Source organism: Colletotrichum godetiae (genome assembly GCF_030913485.1).
Source record: "Colletotrichum godetiae strain CBS 193.32 chromosome Unknown BDP55scaffold_21, whole genome shotgun sequence".
Taxonomy (NCBI): domain Eukaryota; kingdom Fungi; phylum Ascomycota; class Sordariomycetes; order Glomerellales; family Glomerellaceae; genus Colletotrichum; species Colletotrichum godetiae.
This window is the reverse complement of record NW_026851269.1, coordinates 412,733-437,158: the sequence shown is the minus strand read 5'-3', so window position 1 is coordinate 437,158 and position 24,426 is coordinate 412,733. Positions and strand designations below refer to the sequence as shown.

The 24,426-nt window shown below is 51.9% G+C and overlaps 9 protein-coding genes across 9 annotated transcripts; 8 read left to right on the top strand and 1 right to left on the bottom strand.

Moving 5' to 3' along the window:
* Positions 1–4,389: 4,389 nt before the first annotated feature.
* On the top strand, positions 4,390–6,547 carry BDP55DRAFT_156156 (general substrate transporter). Its single transcript, XM_060565637.1, has 4 exons — positions 4,390–4,949; positions 5,064–5,177; positions 5,239–5,949; positions 6,002–6,547. Exons 1-4 carry the CDS (start codon positions 4,527–4,529, stop codon positions 6,362–6,364), a joined length of 1,611 nt encoding a protein of 536 aa, XP_060429512.1. The 5' UTR covers positions 4,390–4,526; the 3' UTR covers positions 6,365–6,547.
* Positions 6,548–7,025: 478 nt separating this feature from the next.
* Positions 7,026–7,961, top strand: BDP55DRAFT_664396 (uncharacterized protein). Its single transcript, XM_060574940.1, has 2 exons — positions 7,026–7,856; positions 7,939–7,961. Exon 1 carries the CDS (start codon positions 7,498–7,500, stop codon positions 7,687–7,689), a length of 192 nt encoding a protein of 63 aa, XP_060429511.1. The 5' UTR covers positions 7,026–7,497; the 3' UTR covers positions 7,690–7,856; positions 7,939–7,961.
* On the top strand, positions 7,848–8,424 carry BDP55DRAFT_728805 (Glyoxalase/Bleomycin resistance protein/Dihydroxybiphenyl dioxygenase; the record flags this gene model as incomplete). Its single annotated transcript, XM_060579487.1, has 2 exons — positions 7,848–7,856; positions 7,933–8,424. 2 exons carry the CDS (start codon positions 7,848–7,850, stop codon positions 8,422–8,424), a joined length of 501 nt encoding a protein of 166 aa, XP_060429510.1.
* A 2,333-nt stretch (positions 8,425–10,757) lies between these two features.
* Positions 10,758–13,119, top strand: BDP55DRAFT_610614 (beta-glucosidase; the record flags this gene model as incomplete). The annotated part of the gene is made up of 2 exons (XM_060571174.1): positions 10,758–11,068; positions 11,139–13,119. Exons 1-2 carry the CDS (start codon positions 10,830–10,832, stop codon positions 13,117–13,119), a joined length of 2,220 nt encoding a protein of 739 aa, XP_060429509.1. The 5' UTR covers positions 10,758–10,829.
* A 739-nt stretch (positions 13,120–13,858) lies between these two features.
* Positions 13,859–14,113, top strand: BDP55DRAFT_518221 (uncharacterized protein; the record flags this gene model as incomplete). The annotated part of the gene is made up of 1 exon (XM_060567757.1): positions 13,859–14,113. A coding segment is annotated over one exon (255 nt), but the record flags the coding sequence as incomplete, so codon positions are not given.
* A 630-nt stretch (positions 14,114–14,743) lies between these two features.
* Positions 14,744–15,382, top strand: BDP55DRAFT_552321 (uncharacterized protein; the record flags this gene model as incomplete). Its single annotated transcript, XM_060569197.1, has 1 exon — positions 14,744–15,382. A coding segment is annotated over one exon (639 nt), but the record flags the coding sequence as incomplete, so codon positions are not given.
* A 3,429-nt stretch (positions 15,383–18,811) lies between these two features.
* BDP55DRAFT_728802 (uncharacterized protein) lies at positions 18,812–20,206 on the top strand (the record flags this gene model as incomplete). The annotated part of the gene is made up of 1 exon (XM_060579486.1): positions 18,812–20,206. One exon carries the CDS (start codon positions 18,812–18,814, stop codon positions 20,204–20,206), a length of 1,395 nt encoding a protein of 464 aa, XP_060429506.1.
* A 301-nt stretch (positions 20,207–20,507) lies between these two features.
* Positions 20,508–21,470, bottom strand: BDP55DRAFT_533421 (uncharacterized protein; the record flags this gene model as incomplete). Its single annotated transcript, XM_060567862.1, has 1 exon — positions 20,508–21,470. A coding segment is annotated over one exon (963 nt), but the record flags the coding sequence as incomplete, so codon positions are not given.
* Positions 21,471–22,738: 1,268 nt separating this feature from the next.
* On the top strand, positions 22,739–23,760 carry BDP55DRAFT_156019 (uncharacterized protein). The gene is made up of 2 exons (XM_060565636.1): positions 22,739–23,091; positions 23,169–23,760. The coding sequence occupies exons 1-2, from the start codon at positions 22,885–22,887 to the stop codon at positions 23,655–23,657; spliced, it is 696 nt and encodes a 231-aa protein (XP_060429504.1). The 5' UTR covers positions 22,739–22,884; the 3' UTR covers positions 23,658–23,760.
* The last annotated feature ends 666 nt before the right edge of the window (positions 23,761–24,426 follow it).

Below are 24,426 nucleotides of genomic sequence, written 5' to 3'. Positions count from 1 at the left end.
TTCGCCAAGCTCAAATAGCCGATCGCGAAGCAGATCTGTTGCTTTACTGTCTTTGGGCAAGTTCGTGATACCTTTGTTCCAAAAACACTGCGCATCCTATCCCTATGTTGCCTAAATATCGGCTTGAATATTTGAGATGCGTCAAATAGCTGCTATACCGTTGAGAAACTTTTGAAAAGCAAGTTACATGTGTCTTCAGCTTTTGAAGAGGTAAAGTAGATAACTTGCAACCCCTCTGTTCTTTGTCAGATAATCGAGTAGGTCTCACATCAGTTTTGAGACTTTGAGGTGTGTGTCGTATAATTTCCAACAGAAGTCTTCAATGTTCATGGTTCATGGACTAGCCTCAACTAGTCTTTGAACGAACTTTTGAATCTGCGAGAAGTGAGAAACTTAATCCGAGGGTAACGTTTCTGGGAGAAGCTAAACTGGAACAGGCCAACAGTGTGGGATCTGACTTCCCGCTGCTACTCATGGTCTTACTTCACGCGAGGCAAACCATCCAACCTTAAAATCCAACTTCTTTGTAAAATTCAATCAGCGAAATAAACGCCTTATCAGGACACCGTCAGGAGAATGCTCTAGAATATACCGGTACGATGATATGATGTGCTGGTGTGAGGATCTGGAAGTTGTTGGAGGAGGATGGCTCAAGAGTGTTGGCTAGATCTGAGCATCAACAATACTTACTGAATAATTACAGATGATTTTGATTGCCTAGATCTCCTTTGAGCCATTGATAATTGACTTCATGGAAGTTCAGTCAGTTTCAGCCGAGAAATGTCACCGAGAGGTTCACTACGTCAATGCAAGAGAGAGTAGTCGCCATTTCAGAAACTGCCGCAGCACACTCGTATCTTGTAGCGGGCGAATGAATTAAGTACCAAATGAAAGAGTATTCAACCAGATTTCGCCACTAATAATCCCGACGGTCACGTTTGTTGAAACTGTACGCCGTGGTCAGTATCATCCGTGGGCTTTCATTCGAAACGAATTCAATGTCTCTACCGACTTGCTTGAGGTACCCAAAATCAATACGGCGATTGATCTTGGAGATATTTTCGGTTGAAAAGCTTCTCAAAACAATTCAAGCGGTTTGGGAGATCGAGTCTCCTTTTTTCGACATCTTCGTGTTAAGCCCCTTTCTACCAAATCCCTTTGAAAGTAGCTGCCATCAACAGACACCGCAACTCTGAAAGTTGAAGTGTATAATGCCATTTCCTTTCGACGCGTGGAAGACCAGGCGCAGTGAATTTTCTGAATCGTTAGGTAACATCATGTTATAAAGAGAGGCTCTGCCGTCTGCGATCCTGGGCTTTTGAGTCTTAAGGATCATCTCAAGCCCTCGGGAGAATCTCTACTAATTCAACGTTGAAAGAGGTGGAGATATATCCTATGTCCTGACGGAAAGGGTTTGTGTTCGTGCCTTAAGACATTAGTATAGTCGAGACAGTCGTCGAGCTAACAACTGGTGAGTGCTGGCCCTCCTCTTCACGGGACCATATCTGTCCCGATAGCTTCTGCGGAAATCAAAATCTGAAGATTATTCACCCAAGATCCAACCTTACTTCAAGTCTCGAGTAGACACCATTTGGGGAGTTCTCGGAACTTCGCAGTGTCGCATCATTAAAATAGTCCACTAGGGCATAATTATATCATACAATTGTGAAACAACACAACTTCCACGTCCGTCACTTCTCAGGCAATCTATCTCACATATACCAAGCGCTTACTATAATAGTCCAGTCCTCTCAAAGACAATACGCACAGCTCTTCTAGGCTAGATCCAGAGCCCTTACTTTTGCGTGTGTTTACTGCCATTGAGTAGTAGTTGCGAGTACATGTGGAGGTTTTTGATGTCAACAGGATCGCCATTTTTGGCTCTAGATAAGCCAGTCGTCGCGTCAGCTTCTGCACAAGACTCATTTCAGTCCACATCCCACAATCGTATTCGCCCACTTATTGAAGGCTACCTAGTACATATATCTGCCGGTCAAGATATAGAAGATGATGGTGAACGCTGCTTCCGATGCATAAATAATCAACCATGGTAGTAGCTAGAAGTTGGAAGCATTGTGAATTTTTAGCTCGCCTATTGCATCAACTCATAAGAATGCAGTGGATACAGCGGGTGAGCCAACATGTCTCAGTCAGGGGCGAGAACCTACGTTCTCCCGAGCCCGCGGCATTTCCGAGCTTCTTTCGCTTTAAGAAATTAGAAGGAAGCAAGGATTGCGCTGTGCAGCCAATTCGTGGGTGCAGGACGTTGGATTATCCCCTGCCAAATGTTGTAATCACTGAGCAACTCTTGAAAGTTGACCAGTCCCTCTCACTCCCCGGATGCAAAGGAGCAGAAGGGGAGAGCGGCCAGCCAAGTCCCAGGCACAAACTAGCACAGACATGGCCCTGATAGGAATCCAATGCCTTAGTGGCCGCTTTCTTCGTATTTCTCCGCCTTGAAAATCTCGGCTGTGCAAATGCGCAACATGCCAACTGCCGTTGGTATGCCATGCACGCTTTGCACAGTCATTCATCCATCCCACGTGCGATTTGATCCATGACCGATCTCGGAACTACTTGACTGTTCCGCAAGAACAAACTCCGCGTAAGTTCACTCGGGGTATTCCACGGAACAATGTCCGTATGTGCTCCTCGCAAAGAACGAAATGAGCCAATGGGGTGTGGCGGACTTGGAATTGCGGCTCTGAAGAATGAATACCAGAATAGGCCTTGGCACTCTTGGCGATGCGACACCAAGCTGTACGAAAACTAGCGCTTGCAGCTTCTTGCGACGAGAATCATACATTCGAAGGGATGATGGACATTGTCACAGGTCTCAACAGCTTTACTCAACAGCTGTGAGAGATCGATTCGTTCTTCCGCTCTACCCAGATTTCGGAAAAGATTCTTCTCCCTTTACCTCAACACGCCAAGCGCAAAATGCCCGGTGCAGCCCGCAGGTCAACGCATTGACAACCGGTGAACCACTCAATCCCGTGAAGTCGAGCAATTCTCCTACTTTGAAAGTCCCTCATACTGCAAAATTCATTGCAGCGAGTTCCGCCTCAGCGCGGGGTACAAAACAACTCAGTGTTCAAGCGGCGATATCGCCATCAGGGGTCAAGAAAATTCTGTTTCTTGGCCTTAATATGGAAAGATAACGGTTACCAAGAGGTGCCCAGGCGGGAGGCTCAATTTTTCAAGGCTAAGGGCCTCGCCAAGAACGGTGGCCGAGACTCTAGGGCGACGGTTGCCGGGCCTTGGCAAGCCATCTCACGCGCCAAGGGGCAAAGAGCCTCAGCAGATCTATTAAAGTTTCGGGAAGCATTCAGGCAAAAGACAATCGTTTCGATCTTCGCCCAGGAACTCAACGTCCTCTCGCCTTCGCTTCGCTCTGGTTATCATCCTTTCAAAGATCAAGGAAGACAATACACACATGAGAAGGGCGAACAAGACAGGAAATCTCGAGAAGAACTGGGAGCGTCCAGCATCCTGTTGATGAGTGTTTTTTGCCAGTCCAAGTGCTCAGGTTTCACGACCAGGGGAGGAAGAATGAATACGCTAACGGGGCTCGTCATTCTATCGGGTTTACGGCGGCATTTGAAATGCACAGACACAGTTGACATCATACACCTCAACCGCCGAGTCAAGCAACTTTGCCTCCTCTGCATAATCCGCTATCCAACCCGTCCACAACCAGAAAAGTTTACTCGACGGGTGAGCGTATTGCCGCCAATGAGTGAAGGCGCTTACATAACTCAACACAATCACCCCGGAAGAGTCCATTGCCCTCATCAGACTTGGGGATCCTCGTCTCTGCATATGCAGCCTACGGAATTGGCATTCGGCCCGTCGGTTGGCTTGGCCCCTCGGGGGTTATTAGCTTACCCAGAGCCGCAATCGGAACTTCCAAAAGCAGGGTCCGCCCATCGGCCCTTGCCCGGAGCCTGGAGGGACATGCGAAATGTGTAGCTAATGCAAATGTGTCAATCAGGGAGCTCGAATTCCTGGACAAAGCAGAGGAGAGGAGGGGGCCCACGGGGGAGGACATCCGTCCGAGATATACAATGCTGCTTATTCGCTGTCCCCGGCCGTGTTCGTCTCCACGGGGAAAAACACAACCCCGGGCCAGAGTGTCACGCACCCCGTTGATATTCGGTGGACCTGGAGACGGATGTGACGGAGAACCACTGCATCCAGCCAGATACTGCAGAATACTGCAAAGTACCGAGTGAGATTTTGACGTACGCATCCTCTCAGATGACAGATTTACTCCAGTCGTCAGCTGCAAGCCCCAGATTGTTTCCCCCAGAGTATGGGTCTGTGAGGGAGATACGGATTATGGGGGTTTATGGGGAGGCTCCGCTTCGATAGACATACTTATGGATCACGACCGCAGTTACGGTCTCAAAATTTTTCGTCGCTTCTCTCTTCATCCTCGAGAACACCCTTTCTCGAAGAACACACATCTCATCGACAACTCACTTACACAACTTATCTGAGCTGTTGTAGTAGACCAACACACAATGGGTCTTCTCACCATCGTCGAAGAGAGGCCGACGCCGCCCTCGGTCTACAACTGGCGCATCTACGTGCTGGCCGGCATCGCGTCATGTGGATCCTGCATGATTGGCTACACGAGCGCCTTCATTGGCACGACAATCGGTCTCGACTCTTTCAAGTCCGAGTTCAACCTCACCAACAAATCTACCGCCGAGAGACACGTGATCAGCGAGAACATCGTCTCTCTCTTCGTCGCCGGCGCCTTTTTCGGAGCTCTCCTTACCTACTGTCTCAGTCACTTCATTGGTCGCAAGAAGTGCTTGGCCATCGGAGCAACCGTCTTCTCTCTGGGAGCGGCATTGACTTGCGGTGCCAACGGCAACCTTGGCCTCGGAATCCTCTACGCTGGACGTGTCTTTTCGGGTCTAGGAACTGGTGTTGCTTCTGTGAGTCTTCAATATGCCCCTGAGTGGTGACTCATCTCGGTCATCGACCGATTCTCCACATGATGAGTAGCACAAATTTGCAGCGTAACGATTGCTAACACACGGATCTCACAGAATATTATCCCCGTTTACATCTCAGAACTTTCACCGCCGGCTATCCGTGGCCGTCTGGTCGGTCTCTACGAACTTGGCTGGCAGATTGGTGGTCTGGTCGGGTTCTGGATCAACGTGAGTCCTTATACAGACTTTCACTATCAGTTTTCGTCATGGTCACTAACATGTTAGATAGTTTGGTGTTGAAAGCAGTGTTCCCGTTGGCCGCGCGCAATGGATGATCCCTTTCGCAGTCCAGCTGATTCCCTCTGGTCTTCTGCTGGCTGGCTCTTTGTGGATTCGTGAGTCTCCTCGATGGCTCTTCCTCCATGACCAACGCAAGGAGGCCATGGACAACTTGTGCTGGATCAGACAGCTGGAGCCCAACGACATGTACATCACCGAGGAAATCGCTGGCATCGACAAGATTTACGAGTCCACCAAGGCCACTGTCGGATTCGGTTTCTGGCAGCCTTTCAAGGCACTCGGTGCTCGCCCCTATCTCCAGTGGCGCCTTTTCTTGGGCTGCATGCTGTTCTTTTGGCAGAACGGTTCCGGCATCAACGCCATCAACTACTACTCCCCGACCATTTTCTCCAGCATCGGGGTTGAGAGCAACACTGTCAACCTGATGACTGGTATTTTTGGTGTCGTCAAGGCCGTCATGACCTTCGTCTGGCTGCTCTTCCTCGTCGATCAACTCGGAAGAAGAAAGCTTCTTCTCATTGGTGCCATCACTGGTTCCCTCTGCATGTGGGTCATCGGAGGCTACATCTGCATTGTTGAGCCTACCAAGAACCCTCAAGACCACTTGACCGGCAGTGGTATCGCTGCCATCGTCTTCTTCTACCTTTGGACCGCCGTCTACACCCCCACCTGGAACGGTACCCCCTGGGTTATCAACTCTGTAAGTCTATCCACTCTACGTCAACGATTGACCATAGCTAACAAGCCTGAAGGAATTCTTCGACCCCAACTTCCGTTCCCTGGCAAGTGGTGCAACCACTGCCAGCAACTGGCTGTTCAACTTCCTCGTCTCCCGTTTCACGGAGCAGATGTTCGCAGCCATGGGATACGGCGTCTACTTCTTCTTCGCCGCCCTGTCATTCCTCGCCTTCTTCTTCGCCTTCTTCCTCATTCCCGAGACGAGCGGTGTTCCCCTGGAGAAGGTTGACAGACTATTCGAGATCAAGCCCGTCTGGAGAGCCAACGAGACGTTGATGGCCCAGTTGAGGGAAGAGGAGGTACAGTTCCGCACAGACATCAAGGACGAGGTTATTCACAAGGAGCAGGGCACGTCGTCGGAGTCGGACTCCCCATGAAAAAGCTGCGCTGGCAAACGCAGATACACACATGACATGATCACGAACTGTACATAGACATAGAGATACAACGGCATTTTGGTTTATCGCGAGGGGGGCATCTGTTTGCGAATACCCGGCATCGAGTGGTCTGCAATCTTCAAATAAAGGACATTTCATGGCTCGAAACAACTAGCCCGCTTTTCGGTGCACTCCTTTTTCCATAGCTATGATGATTGTACCTGCCAGATTGCTCATCTCTTCTGCTCAAGAGACATTGTGACTATACCCATGTGATCGAACGCCTGCAGAAACACAATGACGACACCAGAGTCTCGACTGTCGAAGGCATCTTCTCAGAGCATCCGATTGACAACGTGAATTTTTTATATGATGGTGCCGAGATTGCCGATGTTCAGCTGCAACATCCAGAGGCGCTGCAAACTTGTTAGTGGAGCCGAATGCAAGCACAGCTGGATGCTATCGTGGCAATCCCGGTGGCAATGACTAGCTATGTGGCAACGGGGGACCTACCCACTTGCCGAAAAAAACTTGGTAAAAATCTCAGAAATCACTCAGTCAGCGCCCGGATTTTGAGTTGAGCAACAACGGCTTATTTCCGGGGTCGCTCGCCCTAGGCCGCCCTGCCCGTTTGAAGTTGGATCGGATCTAGCCAGAAGATCAGTTGACCAGGGGCTATCCAAGGAGTCGATCAATGCCAAGCACGCCTGCCGCTAGCGGCCAGGAACTACCATTAAGCGGCAGCATGAGAAGGGCTTCTTTTTGGTATTAATTCCCGGCGGGATGAAATTCTCCTAGCAGTGCTGCACAGCGCTTCTCTATTGAAGTCTGTGTGTCTGAACATACGCCTCGTGAGTCTAGCCGGCTATGCAAGACTGAACCCAACGTCCCTGTAGACACAAACGAAAGCAGGAATATTTGCATGGCTGGTTGCTCAAGTCAAGTTCAATGAGTCAATAGGTTTCATAGAATCTGGCGTTCTATGTTTCTTCTATTCTAGTGGCTGGCCCATCTACCTGTCGCATCAACTCTCCAGGTCTGGGAAGGCATCTCAATGCGTCAGTGCATTACAGGCCCACCGATAAGTCAGGCCGAAGACTTAGTTTGGGTTTGACTATGATATTGCTGCTTGCATGCTCGACGGGGCAGTACGGGGAAATGATTCACGATTACGGAGTACTTCGAGTTCCTATCGACACCGAGGAATGGCTACGGCTGGCGCCGACTGCCCCGCCCCGGTCGGGGGTAGAATCCCGGCTGCTCTAAATCGGAATTCGGTTTCCGTGTCAGGCTGCCCGATCCGGCCGGTATCTAGCCCGGATTAGGCACCGCCCAGTCAAGACATCATCATCATCGCGGTTAGAGATCCCATCATCATTCAGAACCTCGTTCCAACATGCACTCAAATTTGTCTCATTAACCTTTTTTACGTGTACTTCCGCAACGACTGAACTCAATCAAGACCACGCCAGAAACAACCGCTATGTCCAGCGTATGTGACTTGCTGTTCTTTCCTGTGGATGACACTTCGGTCCGCTGCAAGTTCGTACTGACGATCCATGCAATAGATACAGACAGACATGCGATCAATCAACCATATCGGCGTGTCCGTTCCGGACATCGAAGCTGTAGTAAAATGGTACAGCGAGATCATGGGCTTTATCCTCGTAAACGGCAAGATCAAGCACATCAAGCGCTCCGAGACACCAGACGCGGGGATTTTCAAGATTTACCCCGAGTCTTTGCAGGAAGTCAAGCTGGCATTCATGACCACCGGCAACGGTGTAGGGTTCGAGGTCTTTGAGTTTGTCGATCCCGCTTACAAGAAAGCCGACGATTTCGCGTACAACGTGGGCGGCTTCTTCCACTTGTGCGTGACGGACGCAGAACCAGAAGCTCTCTTGGCACGGGCTGTACAGAACGGGGCCAGCAAGATTGGGGAACCGACACTCAATCCGCTGAGCGGCTCGAGGTGTCTGTACTTTAGGGATCCTTGGGGCAATGTGTTGGAGATCTTGGATATGAGCTTCGATAGAATGAGTGCGTTGGATGCAGTCTGATTGAGAGTGATCATGCATGTAGTAATTACATAGGTTGAAGCATTTCCCATCGTGGTCGCTATACTCTTACGACGTCAGAGACAGAGAGGGAAGATGCCGCTTCTATTTTGATCGACCAACATGAATTCTTTCTGATACTAGGAGAAATTGACAAATTACAACGAGCTGAAAAGAGTATTAGACATAGTATCCTGCTTTGATGAATCCTATTACTTTAACAATTAACTGATTCATTTTACAGGTCCAGGCTACATCGTTCCTCTTCTTCTTGCTGCCTCTTCTTGCAACAAAACTACCTATTGCAGTGAAGCCTGACGTACATCCCAGGGAGTGACCTATGGCCATCTCTTTGACACGCCTAGGCTAGCTGCGGAAAGTTGAACTTCAGCTAGTTCATTACCGCTCGGCGTTTGCGTAGGCCAAGCTTGACGCCTGCACAACTGTAAATCAATGCCCTTGTCGGTGTTGCTCGACCTCTTCGCTCTGACCTCAGTAAAGCTGCAAGCCATCTTTGACTTTCCAGGTTGAAGACTGTGTTATACTGATGACTTCCTACGTTGTCTGTCCATCATAGCTTCTCAGAGATCCTGTCTTCACTCTTCAGATTGACAGAAATGCCTAATGTGAGCTTAAAGGCCGACAAAATGCGCAAATGCAAAGCAATCGGGCCTTCCCCGGCGAAACATTCTGGGGATCCCGCCTTCAGCTTCATTCCCCACACTTCGTACAATGAACGAGTGCGTCGTCTGAGGACTGTAGGCAATTAGACCAATCGGATATTTAATCGCCTACCCCAGAGGTCTTACCTGCAGGAGTTGTTAACTTGTAGTTGAGCCGAAGCCCTGCCCAGGCACTCATGTTTGAATGCAGAGTTTCTAACCGCACTCAGGTTGATTGGAGATGTGCTGCAACATAGCTGTTATCGGGAATTCGGAAGCCAAAATAAACCCGTGTCCACTGATCAGCCAAAACCTCAGCCTTGTTGCCTTCTCACTCCAACACGGCGTTTTGCCACTTGATTTTGCACGAATCGACAACAGCTAGGAGTGGATGTGCTTAATAAAACACACCATTACAGTAGGTACTCGATGAACTTCAATTCCGCTCAATAAAACTATTGAAACACTCATACTCAGAAACCTTGTTCGCCGGAAGTCAGAACCAAGTAATCGGTCAGTCAAACCCAACTCGTCAGTCACGCCACGATTCCAGACTCTTCCCCATGGAAAGAAAGTGAGGGATGACATGCGGGGAAACAAGGACTTACCCCTCAAAATGATGTGTTGTGGTTACATGGGTTCTTCGGCTCCGAGTAATATCAGGCTCAGTAGATACGCGTATAAGTGTTGCGATCACGCTGCTTTTCAAATACGCGGGTGACGGGTTGTTGAGAGATCATGGGAAATCGAACCATCTACCAGTCAAATGCAGGAAGTCGGCTGTGATCCGAGTTTTCGTATTCTTGGGACTTGCAGCTAGTGGGGGCAGTGGATGGTGAAGTCAAATGCTGGTACCCCTTTTCAATAACTCTTTTGAGCTCCCCATGGGGAAATTCGACCACTCTGTTCGAGATGGATGAGTTCATTGTCGTACATCTCGTCTCTGCTAGTTACCAACCTTATTCAATCTCGTTCCAATTTGAAGTAGACATTGGAATGTAAAATGGAAGCAAACCTCCTTCCATGACAGTTGCATCGCAGTCACAGACGAGATGACAGACGAGATGGCTTGAAGCTTCCCAGCACCCAGATGTCCCTGAAGAAGCTCCTCTAGTAGGTACGACTTGACCACTACCCGAAAGACCGAATGCCACTATGGGAACTGACAATCTTCCCCGCTCGTTCTCTATACGGTCGATCATTGTCCATCTAGTCCAAAATACATCGGCCCGATATTTCTCGCCCACCTCGTGATCCTTCGACACCGTCGCGGTCCGGATATATGCAGACTTCACAAGGACTGCTTGGCCTCGTACTCCGTATCTTAAGTAGCGCAACCGAGGATATTAGGGCACTGTGATTTCCTTTCTCAATATCTAAAGAGAGTCAAGGTAGTATAAATAGGCGTCATGCAATCTTCTATCTGAAGAAATCTTGATCATGAGCACTCTTGAGCTATCTTGCAAGCCTAGCCTGCCTTCCGCCGAACAGTAGCCGGAAATAATCATCCATCATGCTGTGGACACCACTTCTTCTCCTCGTCGGAGCCTATACAAGCTTCGCCAGCCATATCAACCATCGATCCGACAACAATGGTTCGTCCCATCCACCAACAGTCGTCTCTACTCCTGAATGACCCAAGATCCGGGAAGCTGACCTCGCCTCAAAGGCACACGAGACAGGAACACAGCCCTTAAACTCGCCGAAGCCCTGCTGACCCAACTCACCCTCGAAGAAAAAGTCTCCATGATAACCGGAAACTCCACCGCCGGAAACTGCATCGGCGTCATCGCCTCCATCCCACGCCTAGGCTTCAAAGGAATCTGCATGCTCGACGGCCCCAGCGCCGTCAACCGCGCCGACCTAGTCAGCGTTTTCCCCTCGGGCATAACCGCCGCGGCAACATGGGACCGCAAGATGATTTATCGTCGTGGCGTTGCCCTTGCTGAGGAGTTCAAGGGGAAAGGAGGACATGTAATTCTCGGGTACGTTCACCTCCTTCTCTCTCTCTTATCAAAACCACGTGATACTTCGTATTGAAATATGTCTCGACAGCCCTTCAACAGGTCCCATGGGTCGCGCAGCCCTAGGCGGTCGCAACTGGGAAGGCTTCGGCCCAGATCCTTACCTAGCAGGCATCAGCATCGAGCACGCAATCACAGGCATACAATCCGCCGGCGTACAGACCTGCTCAAAGCACTACATTGCAAACGAACAAGAAACCCAGCGCTCCAACACCCCTTCTCCCAACGGGACAGCCATCGAGGCCATCTCTTCGAATGTAGACGATAGGACCGTTCATGAACTCTACCTATGGCCGTTCGCCAACGCTATCAGGGCGGGTACGACGTCCATCATGTGTTCGTATAACCGCTTCAACCAGACGTACGCGTGTGAGAACAGCCATCTCCTGAAGGAATTACTGCGCGACGAGCTTGGGTTTGAGGGGTATACTGTCTCGGATTGGTTTGCGACGCACTCTACAGCAGACGCCATCAACGCCGGCCTCGACCTCGAGATGCCGGGCACCTTGCCGACAGATTACCCCGGCGCGGTAAACTTCTTCGGCGACAAAGTCTTGGAGGCCGTGACCAACGGCGCCGTCACCGAATCCCGCATCGACGAAATGGTCCGCAACATCCTCACGCCATACTACCTCCTAGGCCAAGACGCAGAGTCCTACCCCTCACCCGACCCGTCCCTCCGCTTCGTGACCCTCTTCCAAGAAGTCGGCCTCCAAGTCGCCAAAGACGGGGGCTTCATACCCGACAACTTCATCTTCACCCACGGCCGCGACGTGCGCGGCGACCACGCAAAGCTGATCCGCGAAATGGGCTCCGCGGGCACAGTCCTCCTCAAGAACACAAACTTCACCCTCCCCCTAACGAACCCCAAAATCATCGGCGTCTTCGGCAACGACGCGGGCGAAATGACAGACGGCTTCCTCCGCCCCGCCGAGGTCCCCGATGCCACCAACACAGGCACAATGATCATCGGCGGCGGGTCAGGCACAGGCCGCCCGTCGTATGTAATCTCCCCTCTCGCCGCGATCCGCGCAAAAGCAGCAGAGTCCGGCGCAGAAGTCTTGTACGTGACCAACAACGACGTCCTCGCGGCCAATGATTTCAGAGGCGTATACCCCCCGCCGGAAATCTGCCTCGTATTCCAGCAGACTTTCGCCAGCGAAGGCTTTGACCGCACGTCGTTTGAACTTGACGGGAATTCGACGGCTGTGATCAACAATGTGGCCGATTTCTGTGGTACGACGGTGGTGGTCACGCACTCGGGGGGCGTGAATACCATGCCCTGGGCAAACCACACCAAGATTGGCGCGATCCTGGCGGCGCATTACCCGGGCCAGGAGAGCGGTAACTCCATTGTCGATTTGCTCTGGGGGGATGTCGCGCCCTCGGGCCGGCTGCCGTACTCTGTCCCGCGCAGCGAGGAGTATGCGGGACCGGCGATTGTAAACCTCACGCAGCCTGTCGGTGATCCGCTTGCGTGGCAGGCAAACTTCACAGAGGGCCAGATGATCGATTACCGCCACTACGATGCGCTTGGTATCGAGCCGTTGTATGAGTTTGGCTTCGGGTTGACGTACACGACGTTCGAAGTGGTAGATGGCCAGGTCGACGTGAGCTTTGCCGCTGGAAACTCATCCATCGCTGCTCGTCCAGACGCGGCGATCGCAGTTCAACCCGGCGGACATCCGCAGCTGTGGGATGATCTCATCAGCGTCAAGGCGTCGATTTCGAACACGGGCAACAGGAGTGCCTTTGCTGTCCCGCAGCTCTACGTCTCTTTCCCGGAGACCGCGCCGGAAGGCACGCCGAAGAAGGTCTTGCGGGGCTTTGAGAAGATTCAGATCGAGGCGGGTGGCTCGGCTGAGGTGAATTTCTTGCTGATGAGGCGGGATGTAAGTTTATGGAATGCGTCGGAGAAGGTATGGGTGATTCCGGAGGGTGAGTTTACGTTCCGGGTCGGCTTCAGCTCGAGGAACTTGCCGGTGGAGAAGGCCTTCTCGGTGTTGGGGTGATGATTGAGAACAGAAAGAATATCCTGAATCATGTCGGAAAATCCAGCTTCTCGTTGTTTAGAATTCAACCTTCAGCTTTCCTTAATCGAAAGATGCCTGTTGGCAAGTGCCAAAGTGGTCACTTGATCGATGGTTGGCGGGCTGATGGTACCTCAGAGTGCAATTAGTGATAGCAGCCAGGGTTGCATAGCAAGGTCCGTTGGTGAGTGAAGTCTCCAGCTCATTGATGCCCACTTCTCGTAGCGATCCGTTTCTCGGCTCCGTCGACCCTGACGAAGCTCGTGTTGCACAACAGTAATCTTAGAGGTTTATATCGTTCCGCCATAGCAGGTTTGTTCCAGGCTGCAGCTCTGTTCTTCTCTAACGAGTTCGACTCATCTTGTCGGTTGGAAAGTGCACGGGGCGGTGCGAGGTTCGAGGGGTGTTTGCATAATGGTGTTTGTGGTTCAGCGCAGCCAAACTCATCTTCGAAAGTAGACAAAGAAACCAGGCACACCACAGAGCAAGTCCGCGCAGAATGATTATTTCCCTCGAACTTGGTCTTTGTTCCCTTGCGTCTTCGTGGCACCCAAGGAATACGTGATCTGGGAATAAAGGTAGCCGCCAGTACATCTTTTAGCCAAGGCATCCTGTCTGGGTAGCATTCCACAAGATCCACGTTCAAGTACGATAGTTACAAAAGATTTCAACCGAGAATATTTCCAACTCGCAGCAGCTGAAGATGGCACACGCCCAAGTACGGCTGGTCGACTATTCGGACAGCGAGGACGCACCTAAATCAGAAATCTACGCCGGACCATCGGTGGCTGGGCCTATGGATGAGGATGGATTTGCTCAAATAGTCATCGGACTACAGCATGAGTACACGAAAGAAGTCCGGGAGTTGCAGGAACGACAGGAAGCAACGAATCGAGATATGGCAGTGTATATGGATCAAGTCAACACGAGATTACAACAGCAGCTTAACGTCATGACTTCAATCGTCAAGGTGAGTTTCCCTGTCGTCAGCGTCTGCCTCCTCGTTGGTCAGGCTGGTTTAGGTGGCCATCTTCGAGGTGAGAATAACTGCTACCTTGGACACGCTGACCGGTAGTAGGAAGTTTTCGGTGTCGATCCACTAGATCCCGCAGTCAGAGATTATGCGCTGCAAGACGGCAGTTTTGAAGGCAAAAAGAGAGGCGCAGCCCTGCCGTCGCCATCTCAGACGCCAACAGTGCCCCCTGAGAGAAGTGAAGTGCCGCCGCCAGTACGGGAATCTATCCCATTGTCGTCCAAAGTTCGGACAGCCAAATCTCTGAATCCCATTGGGGTCCAAGAACAACATCTAGCGACTACCGAGGCAGCGCCACCGGCCGTGAAAAGAAGCACTGGCAAGAGTGCGCCAAGACCGCGGGCGGCTGCGGCGATTCGACGTCCGAATCAGCCCTCGAGGAGACCAGAGAGGAGGAATAACATCAATGTTGCTGTCAACAAGGACCTTCAGGTTGAGGTGTTGGAGGTGGGGCCGGAAGAAGCACCGGGCGCCAGATCCTCCGATGTTGAACAAGCCACCGACCTCACTGTCGATGGAGCTGTCGTTCGGAGTAAAGCGTCACAACAACATAAACTGTCCCCAAAAGACACTGTCAACCCATATGATGACCCGAAGTACTTCAGCCCACTAACCGTCAGAGGCAAGGATGGAGATATGCGGCCGATTTTCAAGTTCTACCCGCACCCGCCAACAGTCGAAGAACAGTGGGCAGAATACAAGTACGGTCTCCACGGCCAGCAGCCAGTTGAATTGCTAGAGAAGATGTACCGGGCCAAGTGGCGAAACGGCACATATGGGCGTTCGTGGTTCACCCGCCGAAAGGCCTTCTGGGACAAGATGAAGGGGCTGTTGAATCAAGGCAATACGGAAGAGGAAGCACTGGCTGTGCTGAGAGACCTCGGAAGCGGAAGCGTGCCGACTGCGGTTGCCATTCTGTGCAAAGAGCGTGGGGAGGGAACACGCCTAGGCAGACGAAAGTCTCGAGGCCAAATGGTCTACTCGGTATGCGGCAGTAAGCACTCGCGGGATGAGAGCTCTAGCGATCAAGAGAGCAGTAGCAGTGATTCAGAGGATGACGAAGATCCGAGGCCCATCCGGTACAATTCGTCGAGGCTACGGAAACGACTTGTGGTATCCATGGAGAGTGTGAATAGTAGCGATGGAACTGAGTCGACGCTATACTCTGGGCAAGACGCTGATGGCTTGTGGGAACCTAGGCCGACTCATTGAGTTGGATATTGTTCGTCAAGCTCGCGAGAGTGTCGACCAATCGTGCCGAGGTTATATGCTCGCAAGATTAGCCAGCTTCAACACGAAGACGTGATAAGCGGGCTCGCTTTCGAGACCTGCAGACTTCTGCAGGGATGATTTTGTTGAAATGATCGCGATGAACACGGTGACAGGGCCTCTATAGCTGGTGGCTCGTGGCGGAGAGGAAGTTGCAAGTTGAAAGCCGTTCGATCCTAGGCAACGCTCCCTCCAAACTTTGAATAGAGGGTTGCCGGCGACGATCGGTCATCGAGAAGGTATCATGGTCGGTCTTCGCCATGAATTGGCAACTTGGCCAATTTCTGCCCATAATCGGAAGCTAATCTCGACGAGGCGAGGAAACTCGAGACCTAGGCCAACTTGACCGGCATCGTAGCTCTTCAGATTGTCCTTTACTGGGAATGCTCCGGCTCGCGGGATGCTCCGTGGACAACTTTCAACGAGGCTTCGGAAGAAGAGTGGACTGACGGAAGCAATGCTCTTCAGACTTTGCAAGACAAGCTTCGAATAAAAGCTATGTGGGAGGAGAGGATGCCGAGCAATGCCTTGCTATCCAAGCGCGGGCTTCATCTAGGAGACTTTCGTCCCAGACCGAGACGAGGAGACGAAAAACAAGCTTCTGTCTTGGAATCAGCTGGTCCCAAGTTTCAGAACGGCACATGGACCGCACCGCGAGCAGCTAGAGAGAGGAGGAATCCTAGACAACCGGCGGGCACGCTGCACGGTGTGAGTCGTCGATTCTGCCCTCGACACGACGTTGAAGAGGCATCGTACTGAACAAGGTAGGTGGCGATGTCGTGTGGTCGTCTCGAAAGCGAATCCAGATGGGCGGAACAGTGGGCACCTAGGAGAGACCCTAGACTAGGGGGCCAACGGTGTCGACCACGTTTTAAGCGTGGGATCCCTGACAGAGAGGATCCGCAAGGCCCCGGAAAGTGGTGTGATCTCTGTGAATCGAGGAACCGTCTTGTTCGTAGTGACTGGGGAGCCCCTGTTGGAGGAGGAGTGCGGGAGCGACTTAGAGCTAGAGAGGGAGACATCCGCAAGCAGGCGGACGCAGGCGGTCACATCGGGAGTTGGATGCCTGGTAAAAAGGTGTTAGTGCCTGAGGCTGAAGCTCACGCGAGCTGCTTGGAAGTGGTCCGTGTGGACAGTCCTACCTATCTCGGCCTTAGGTAAGCAGGGAGGACAGCGACGTGAGCGAGTGCCGAGTGCCGGCGACAAAGCATTGTCGGTCGTCTTGGAATTCACATTCCAACGGTCAGTCAATGACTGGAATTTACCTGCATGAATATTAGCAATGGTCAGTGGTGGTTGACAGTAAAGGAAAGGGAGATGCCAAGACATGCATAACCTGGCCAGATTGCAAACAAACACGTGGATCCGGATCTGCCATAGCGTGATAAATTGGATCATTTCCCATAATCAGACAGCTCGAGCTGTTATGTGGTCTGCCCCTCGTGACCGCCGTGTTTCCATCTTGCAAGCCTCTCCTGTCGATAACTGAAGACAAAAGGTATTGGGGATGGGCAATTATCTATTGTGTTCGTACGAATTACTGCAATGTGTTAGTCCTAGCCAAGATGCCAAGCCACCAACATGACTGTATCAAACTGCCAAACCTGTCATGAGAGCACTACGCTTTCCACATTGGACGCAACTGCAACCATCTGTCACTTGGGCAATGTAGTGGAGAATTGGACTTTGAAGGAGTTCATGTTCATGTGTTGGGTGAGGAGAGAAACGTCAGCGTCAAGGGACGGAAGGGAGACGGCGCGGGATCTGCCAATCATTCGCTTCCAGCCCTTTGAGGGTGGATCCCAGCACACTATTCCCCTTTGGGATAAACCTCCATCCAGTGTCTCCACTCTTTTGTCTTTTCTTCTTTTTCCACATTAGGTACGTACCTACCTACCTACTCTGTCCCTCACCTCGGGCAGCCCCAGTGAAGGTCTTCTTCCTCCTCTTTCCTCTCCACGGTGTGCCTCTGCCGCTTCCATTGTGGCATAACACCATGACTGCAACGCTATTTCATCCAATGTGTCCTCGCCGACCATCAACTTTACCAAGTGTCTGATAAACAAGACAGTTTCCACTACTTTACCCTTCGACCATGGCCTCCCGATCGGTTCGTTCGCAGACCATGCGTTGTCACCCAACCTCGCCCACGCCCACGCCAAATCCAGGGTAGTTACAGCCAAGCCTCCCGACAGCTCAATGATCGCCGAGGAACGGGTGCGCTTCCGGCAACGTCATTCCTCCGATACCACCGCCGTTCCCGTTGCCATTGCAAGTGCAGGCTGGTCTTGTCTTCTCCTCGAGACTGACTTGTTCCACGATGGGAGTCACTTCGAACCTGGGGAGCTTCATAGACCTTCTCGAAACCCGTCCGAGATACATGACATTCCAATTCTTCCAACGCATGCGCATATCCGTACTCCGCACGATACATACAACAAGACGCACGAACCCACAAAGCAGTCACGTAATAAAGTACTGGACGTATGCGTGTATGTATGTACGTATCCTGCCGCGCATAGCATGGCAGCAGAGCCATCTGGATGACAAGGACCTCGGGAACTGGATTCTAGCCCACGCCCCTGGCAGCAGCTGTGAGCATTGAGCAGTCAATAAGATGGGATTCCGCCCACACTCAAATTCCCATTGCACCCCAGGTCCATCTTTTCTTATTGCCCACTTCAATACGTACATACATACCTTTCTCCCGCATCCCCATCCGCATCTCGCAGACTGAACCAAGTCACCAAACCCCCCTCGATTGAGTCTACTCGCCGCATCCGGATCGTCAAAAGGGGGTCCCTTCGTTGTCGGAGACTCTTGAAGCGTGGGAGTCCCTGACACGGTGGGTTCTCGGTGGAGTGCATCGGAGCGGAAAACCTGGGGGAATCTTGCTACGCCACGCGCCCGTCTCATCTAAATTTTCTTCCTCTTCTTCTCGGTTTTCTCCTCCTGCAGTCTCCCCCTTCTCTCCCTCGTCAAACCCTGCGTGCTTTTTTGCCTTTGTTACTCCTTACCTCGCTGGCATGTGTCGCTGTCGCTGTCGCTGTCGCTCCGCCAAGTGAACTGGCTTGCTTTACATAAGGTCACCATCTCGCTTTCATCCTACTCAGCCTCCCCCGTCAACCACCTGTTGGTTGAGACAGGCCTGGGCACACGTCTACCTCTTTTTTCTTTCGTCTCGTCTAGAACTTTTCTCGTCCGGTGACAGACTTCAACGCTGTCTCACTCCGGCACATAACCCCGCCTAATCAAGATCTAATATCTCACTCACCTCTCCACCTCCCTCTCCACCTCCCTCTCTTTGACTTGACGACGACTCCTAATTCCTCACTCACCCACTCGCCCAACGTTTACCGGCTCTCTCACAAAATGGCTTCGTCTTTGTCATTACTTGCTCTCCCCGATGAGGTCCTACTTCAAATCGTCGGCCACCTAACACCGCCGCTCGATGGCCTCGACATTCCGTTTCAGGCCTACACCGACCCAGATGGCGTCGTTGTCACCAACCGCGTCGCCCTTTACCGCCTCGCGTTCGTGTGTCGGCGGCTCTCGGACCTGGCAATCCCTTTCCTCTATCAAACAGTCTATCTATGGGGTCAGACACGGCTTCAGTCACTCCTCCAGACTCTGCTTGAACGCCCAGAGCTGGGCGACAACATGCGCATCCTCTCCTACGTCTCCTGCCTAGGCACCGATCACTATCCGACGGACGTCCTCTGCCCGTACAAGCGCACCGAATGGCGTCGCCTGGTAGAAGCCTCGCCCCGATTTCCGGACCGCATCAAGATGTTTGTGCGTGACGCCAAGACTGAGCTCGAATTCGCCCAGATTGTCTTTGCACTCATCCTCTACTCCTCACCAAACCTGCGCACCTTGCACATGCGCATGCCCTTCGCCGCCGGAGAATACCAGAAGCTCAAAGCCATTCTCACCCCCGATATCGAAACCGCCGAGGGCTGCCCGCGCGTCCTAAGCTCCCTCACCCGCGTCATGCTCGAGCCGATGCCGGACTTTCCCGGCGCGAGCTTCTGGCCGCGCCGCGAACTGCCATGCCTTTTGCGGCTACCCAACTTGCGCTCTGTGGAACTCGGCTCAGCCGTGTATCGTCCTGCGGTTCTGGAGCCTGGTGACGGTTGGGGTGACGATGGGAGCTGGAAGAATGTCGAGGAGCTCCGACTTGTTCGGAGCAGCATGTGGGGCCAAGGATGGCACGCAATATGCGCCCTTTGTCCCAACCTCAAGCTTCTCGAGATGGGTCCCAGCGGCGTAGCGGAACAGCCTGCCGACGGTGAACACAACCTGAACACGGCTTTGTCTCTTGTCGCCGATACCCTGGAGACCTTTTCATTCGAGGGTATCTTGGCGGGCAACTTCTCGCAGCACGTTGGTGGAGACGGCACACTCACGGTACTCCCCAAGATGAAGTCGCTGCGCAACGTCAAACTCGACATAGGAATCCTATACGGGAAACCTCAGTGGGTAGAAAAGATCGACATCATCCAACGACTGCCGCCCACGGTAGAGGTTCTCGACTTGGCGGAACTGTGGCATGATATCGAGGTCGACCAGCTTACCGCAAAGGAACGCACAGTATACGAGAAGGGCCTACAGGATGCTTTGTATAAGCTTGTTTTCCAAAGCAAGGACATCCTGCCCAAGTTGAAGGAGGTGACTTTCCGTCCAAACCCTTTTTACGATCCACTACCGATACCGGAGACGGTCAAGGCCATCAAGTCAAGTGTCGAGTTCAAGCTCGTCTACTAGTCGTCGGCAAGGAATTGTGTTTATGTTTTGGGATAATCGCACGATTGGAAAACCCCGTGGTTGCGAGCTCGGAGTCATGGACATGCATTGGGCGGTACACTTGCGAGCATATCATAGCATTTAGAGCACCTGGACGCAAAAACCTTAATGAAGCGATGTTTACTCTACCCGGCGCCCACGCCTTGTCTATCGTGAACGATTACATCCTGTCGCAACTCAGGGGAAAACACAGGACAGTAATCTAATATATCGACCACCTTCGACCCCACCCGCTTTCACTGAAGTAACTCTTCTCACCACCAACCTCATCCGCAAACCTCACCGAACTCCGTCGTCTCGTATTTGCCTCCGGTCTATACGTCTTGTACTCCCGACAGCACTCCCGATCCCGCTTCCTCTCCTCAGGAACCCGCTTCTCCCGAACCCAAGTCTCACGCGAAACATACCGAAACGGCTTCCCCTTATCAGCCCTAGGAACCTCAACCTCAACCTCGACACCTCGCGACTCACCCGTCGCCTTCCGCCGCCCCCGCCCGCGATCCTCGATGAGACCGCTTACGCGCCTCTGCCCCAGCCCCTCATACTTCCTCAACAACCCGACGTACTTGACCCAGCAATCCGCCAGCACCTCGGAGCTGAACTCAATATCGTCCGCCTCGAGCGCCATCTCTGCAATGCGTTGCGTCCAGGCACACTCCCGCTGGCGCTCACAGGACCTTCCGTGCGAGGTATCATGACGACGACGTTCGTGGTCTCGTCTCAGCCGCGCTTTTTCGAATTCAGAGTCTGCGTGGAGGAGGATCCCGCCTATGTCGACCAATTCCGAAATCGCGAAGCGGAAGTCGGCGGATTCGAGGGCGTGGAAGTCGGGGTTCCGGTCAAAGATGCGGATTGTGCGCCAGCGAGGAGGCGAGGTGGAGGGATAGTGCGATGAATAGGGGTATGTGTGGTCGTTTGTGTAGGAATATGAATACGAGTAGGCGGTGCGGGAGGTGTGCACCGGGTAGTGATTTTGCATGGTGCACTCGGTGTATTGGTGGTAGTCTATCGGTTGGCGGCAGTAGGCTGGGCAGCGGTAGAGGATGAGGTTGAGGCTGCAGCAGGCATGGGAGGGACAGGGGCGGGCGTTGGATGGTGTTGAGGAGGAGGAGCGGTGGTACGAGGAGGAGGAGGAGGGGCGGCAGGGACAGCGTGGTGGTTGCTGGTAGGGGTTTATATAGAGGGTTGCTGTTGATGTTATGGTTGGGCGGATGTCGCATGACATTGTGTGCGTATGGACTTTGTAGCACATTGTTGGGTGAGGTCTTTGAGGTGAGGTTGGGAGGTGCGTCTGATGGGGTTTATTGGAGGACGGGAGGGGTCTTGTCTTGGTGATGCCGATATCTTCTAAGATTGGGTCGTGGATCTCACGAGACTAGTTTGGCTTGAGGATATAGGTTGTGGAGAGCGTCGAAGGACAGTAGGTGGTTGAGAAAAGAACATGAAATGATAAGCGCCATGGCAGAAACGGGCATTGAAAGATTTTGTTCTCATTTGAGGTCCTCTTTCTTGGAGCGAGGATGAACTATTCTGAGCCCTTTCCATGAAGAGTGACAAAGGATTGGTAGAACGTTGTTCGAGGTCTTTGAGAGAGTGCCCTTACCGCCTCAGTGAAGAAGAGTAGAGTGAGTGAGCGAGTGAGTGAGCCCGAAGTTCTTTGTTGGTTTGAACAGTCAACCCTGGTCATGTTTCTTTGCACCACCCACCTTGACAAGAGCAAGGTAGACACAGCCTGTCGGGACTTGAAACATATTTTCCGCCCCTCTCTTGCCTGGTAGAATCTTTGTATATTGTTTCCCAAGATAGGAAGAGGTGTGATCTCCTTGATGAACACCTGCGCCGCATCGCCTTCTTGGCACACCACCACATCGCCCCCCACCTCATCAGATACCTCACAATGACATTCTATTGAATGCGTCTTTCTAGACTAGCTGCCTGTCACATGATTTCTGGATTGAACTCCGAATGTTCTTACACTGGGGGAGGAAATAGATAAGTGTGAGAAGTCCATGATTATACTCGGATTTGGTTCGGAATGGAATAAACGGCGGTGGTGATAGCCCTGAAGAACATCGCACGCTTCTACTGAAGCTTACAACTAATCTTATTTGATTGAGTAGACATCAAGCAACGATGGGGCGCTGGTTTGCATATCTAGGACACCTTTTGCCAGAGAGAAGGATGCGTGGAACCCCCCGGGCTCGGGCCGTTCCATGATTAGGTAGGTAGTTCCCGAAGACCAACGGACAAGTTGCTTGAGCATGTAGATGCAAATGCAGGTGCTTTATTGAGGCCTGAGGACCCAAGGTAGAGCCTGCCCCCTGTTCCTGACCTGGGGTTCGGCATCTATTTTGGGTCCCAACCAACGGTGACGACAACCGGAAATTGTCTCCGTTGCAACATCAACTCGGCTTTTGTGAGATCCAGCCAGCCAAACTCGAAAGTAAAGTGAGTTGAGGTGAAAAACACCTACCCTACGGAATATTTGAGACAGTGCTTCTTCATTGATTGAATTTCCAGTCTTTTATGACTTGTGTCGTCGTCATCAACTCCGCTTCTTTCCCTCAATTGGCCCCATCAATCTCATCTCCCTCCTTCATACCAGATCTACAGCCTCAGATACTTTGTCTCGGACACCGATGCCTCCATCGAATAGGAAACCGGGGGCTCAACTACCCAGCCCTCGCCGCATTTCCAATAGTCTCTCTGGCCAAATCATGTGGCTTCCACAGAGGCATCGCATACCAGCCGACATCGACCCCAATGTAGAAGAAGGCGCATACAATCACCCAGTTATAATCATGTCCAGGGTCCCCTCCTCCGAGGGAACTGTCGAGATATTCATGGTACATGACATTCTCATACCCTCTCTTGACGATCTCAACTCCTCTGACACTCATGAAGAAGGCTGACCCCCATTAAGATCACCTCAATGGGCGCACGCGGCAACGCGCAAGCCCATACCCCAGATTGGAATCACTGGCTGAAATACGTACCCATCAAACCCGCAACGCACCCAACTATGCCCGACACACAGCTCTGCTTCCCGAATAACTGTCCGCCGCTGGCGAAAAACTCGTACGTGAACATCCGACAGTGTTATTTTGTTCATCTCGAGGCGTTGCGTCCGTATCGTCAGAGCGGTGGGGATCCTGTTCTTGGGAGGGCTTCGCTTAGGAGTTTAAAGGAGGTTTCTGCGTTTATTGATTTGTATGATCCAAATACCTCGAAGAAGCTGAAGGAGGCCAGGAGGAATGATATGGTTGGTTCTCTACCGGAGGTTGAGGGCTTGGTTGTTGGTGACAAGAATGCTGTGCAGACTGTTAGACACATCAGTCTGGTCGGTCTGCTTCTGCTTGTGCTTTTCGCAGTGGCTTATCTCTATCTGCGTGTCGCGGAAAACCCGCCATAACAGGTTAAGCTGAGAGGAGTCTGTGTGTAGGCGTCTACAGTCACACAATGGTGGCTATGAGCTGGACCATCCCCCCTCGTGGGCCACAAGTATATCTCCTTTGCTTCCGAAAGCATGATCTCTACGGAGCCTTATCATGAAGTCCAGCATCTAGGCTAATCATCTGAGAATGAAGTTTTGGTGAGAACAGGAAAGATTGAACCTGGTCAGTTGAGATCGAAGTCAAAAGATGGCCCAGAATTTTTGAAAACCCACCACACGACCGACCGCATCCGGTAGAGCTGGTCTTTGGCTGATAGCTTTCGGCAGTTCAACCTCGCCTCATCTCCTGGCGTACCAAAACCCAGCGCACTTAGCATACGGGACAAAGTCTGGAAGCGCAATTTTATAAACGTAAGGTTTGGTTTCGAGTTTGGTTTATCTTGAGAAATAGGAAGCATGTCTCTGACAACAGTGCAATTCGCCCTGAACTTGCAAAGCTTGCCATTAGCTGAGGTAGACGACGATACGACTAAGAGAATAAGCCTACAGGGTTCTGGAGAACATTTGCATAATGAGACAACGTAGCTATTACGTCCAGATATATCTTTAGTTCGACGCAGTGAATGAGGATGGGCCTCCATCACGGTATCCTTTTCCAGTCGGGCTTTCCATTATCTTCGGCGTTCAAGATAGCGTGGCAATCAAAACCAAGCATTCGGAACTCCGAACCTGCTCAATGCAGATCAACAGCGACCCAAAACGTGACATCTACGACGCCAAAGACATG

Coding starts and splice junctions, on each gene's coding strand:
- BDP55DRAFT_156019 (XM_060565636.1), top strand. CDS start 22,885: ATGCCTCCATCGAATAGGAAACCGGGGGCTCAACTACCCAGCCCTCGC. Junction 23,092..23,168: donor GAACTGTCGAGATATTCATG/GTACATGACATT, acceptor ACCCCCATTAAG/ATCACCTCAATGGGCGCACG.
- BDP55DRAFT_664396 (XM_060574940.1), top strand. CDS start 7,498: ATGCTCGACGGGGCAGTACGGGGAAATGATTCACGATTACGGAGTACT.
- BDP55DRAFT_156156 (XM_060565637.1), top strand. CDS start 4,527: ATGGGTCTTCTCACCATCGTCGAAGAGAGGCCGACGCCGCCCTCGGTC. Junction 4,950..5,063: donor TAGGAACTGGTGTTGCTTCT/GTGAGTCTTCAA, acceptor CGGATCTCACAG/AATATTATCCCCGTTTACAT. Junction 5,950..6,001: donor CCCCCTGGGTTATCAACTCT/GTAAGTCTATCC, acceptor ACAAGCCTGAAG/GAATTCTTCGACCCCAACTT.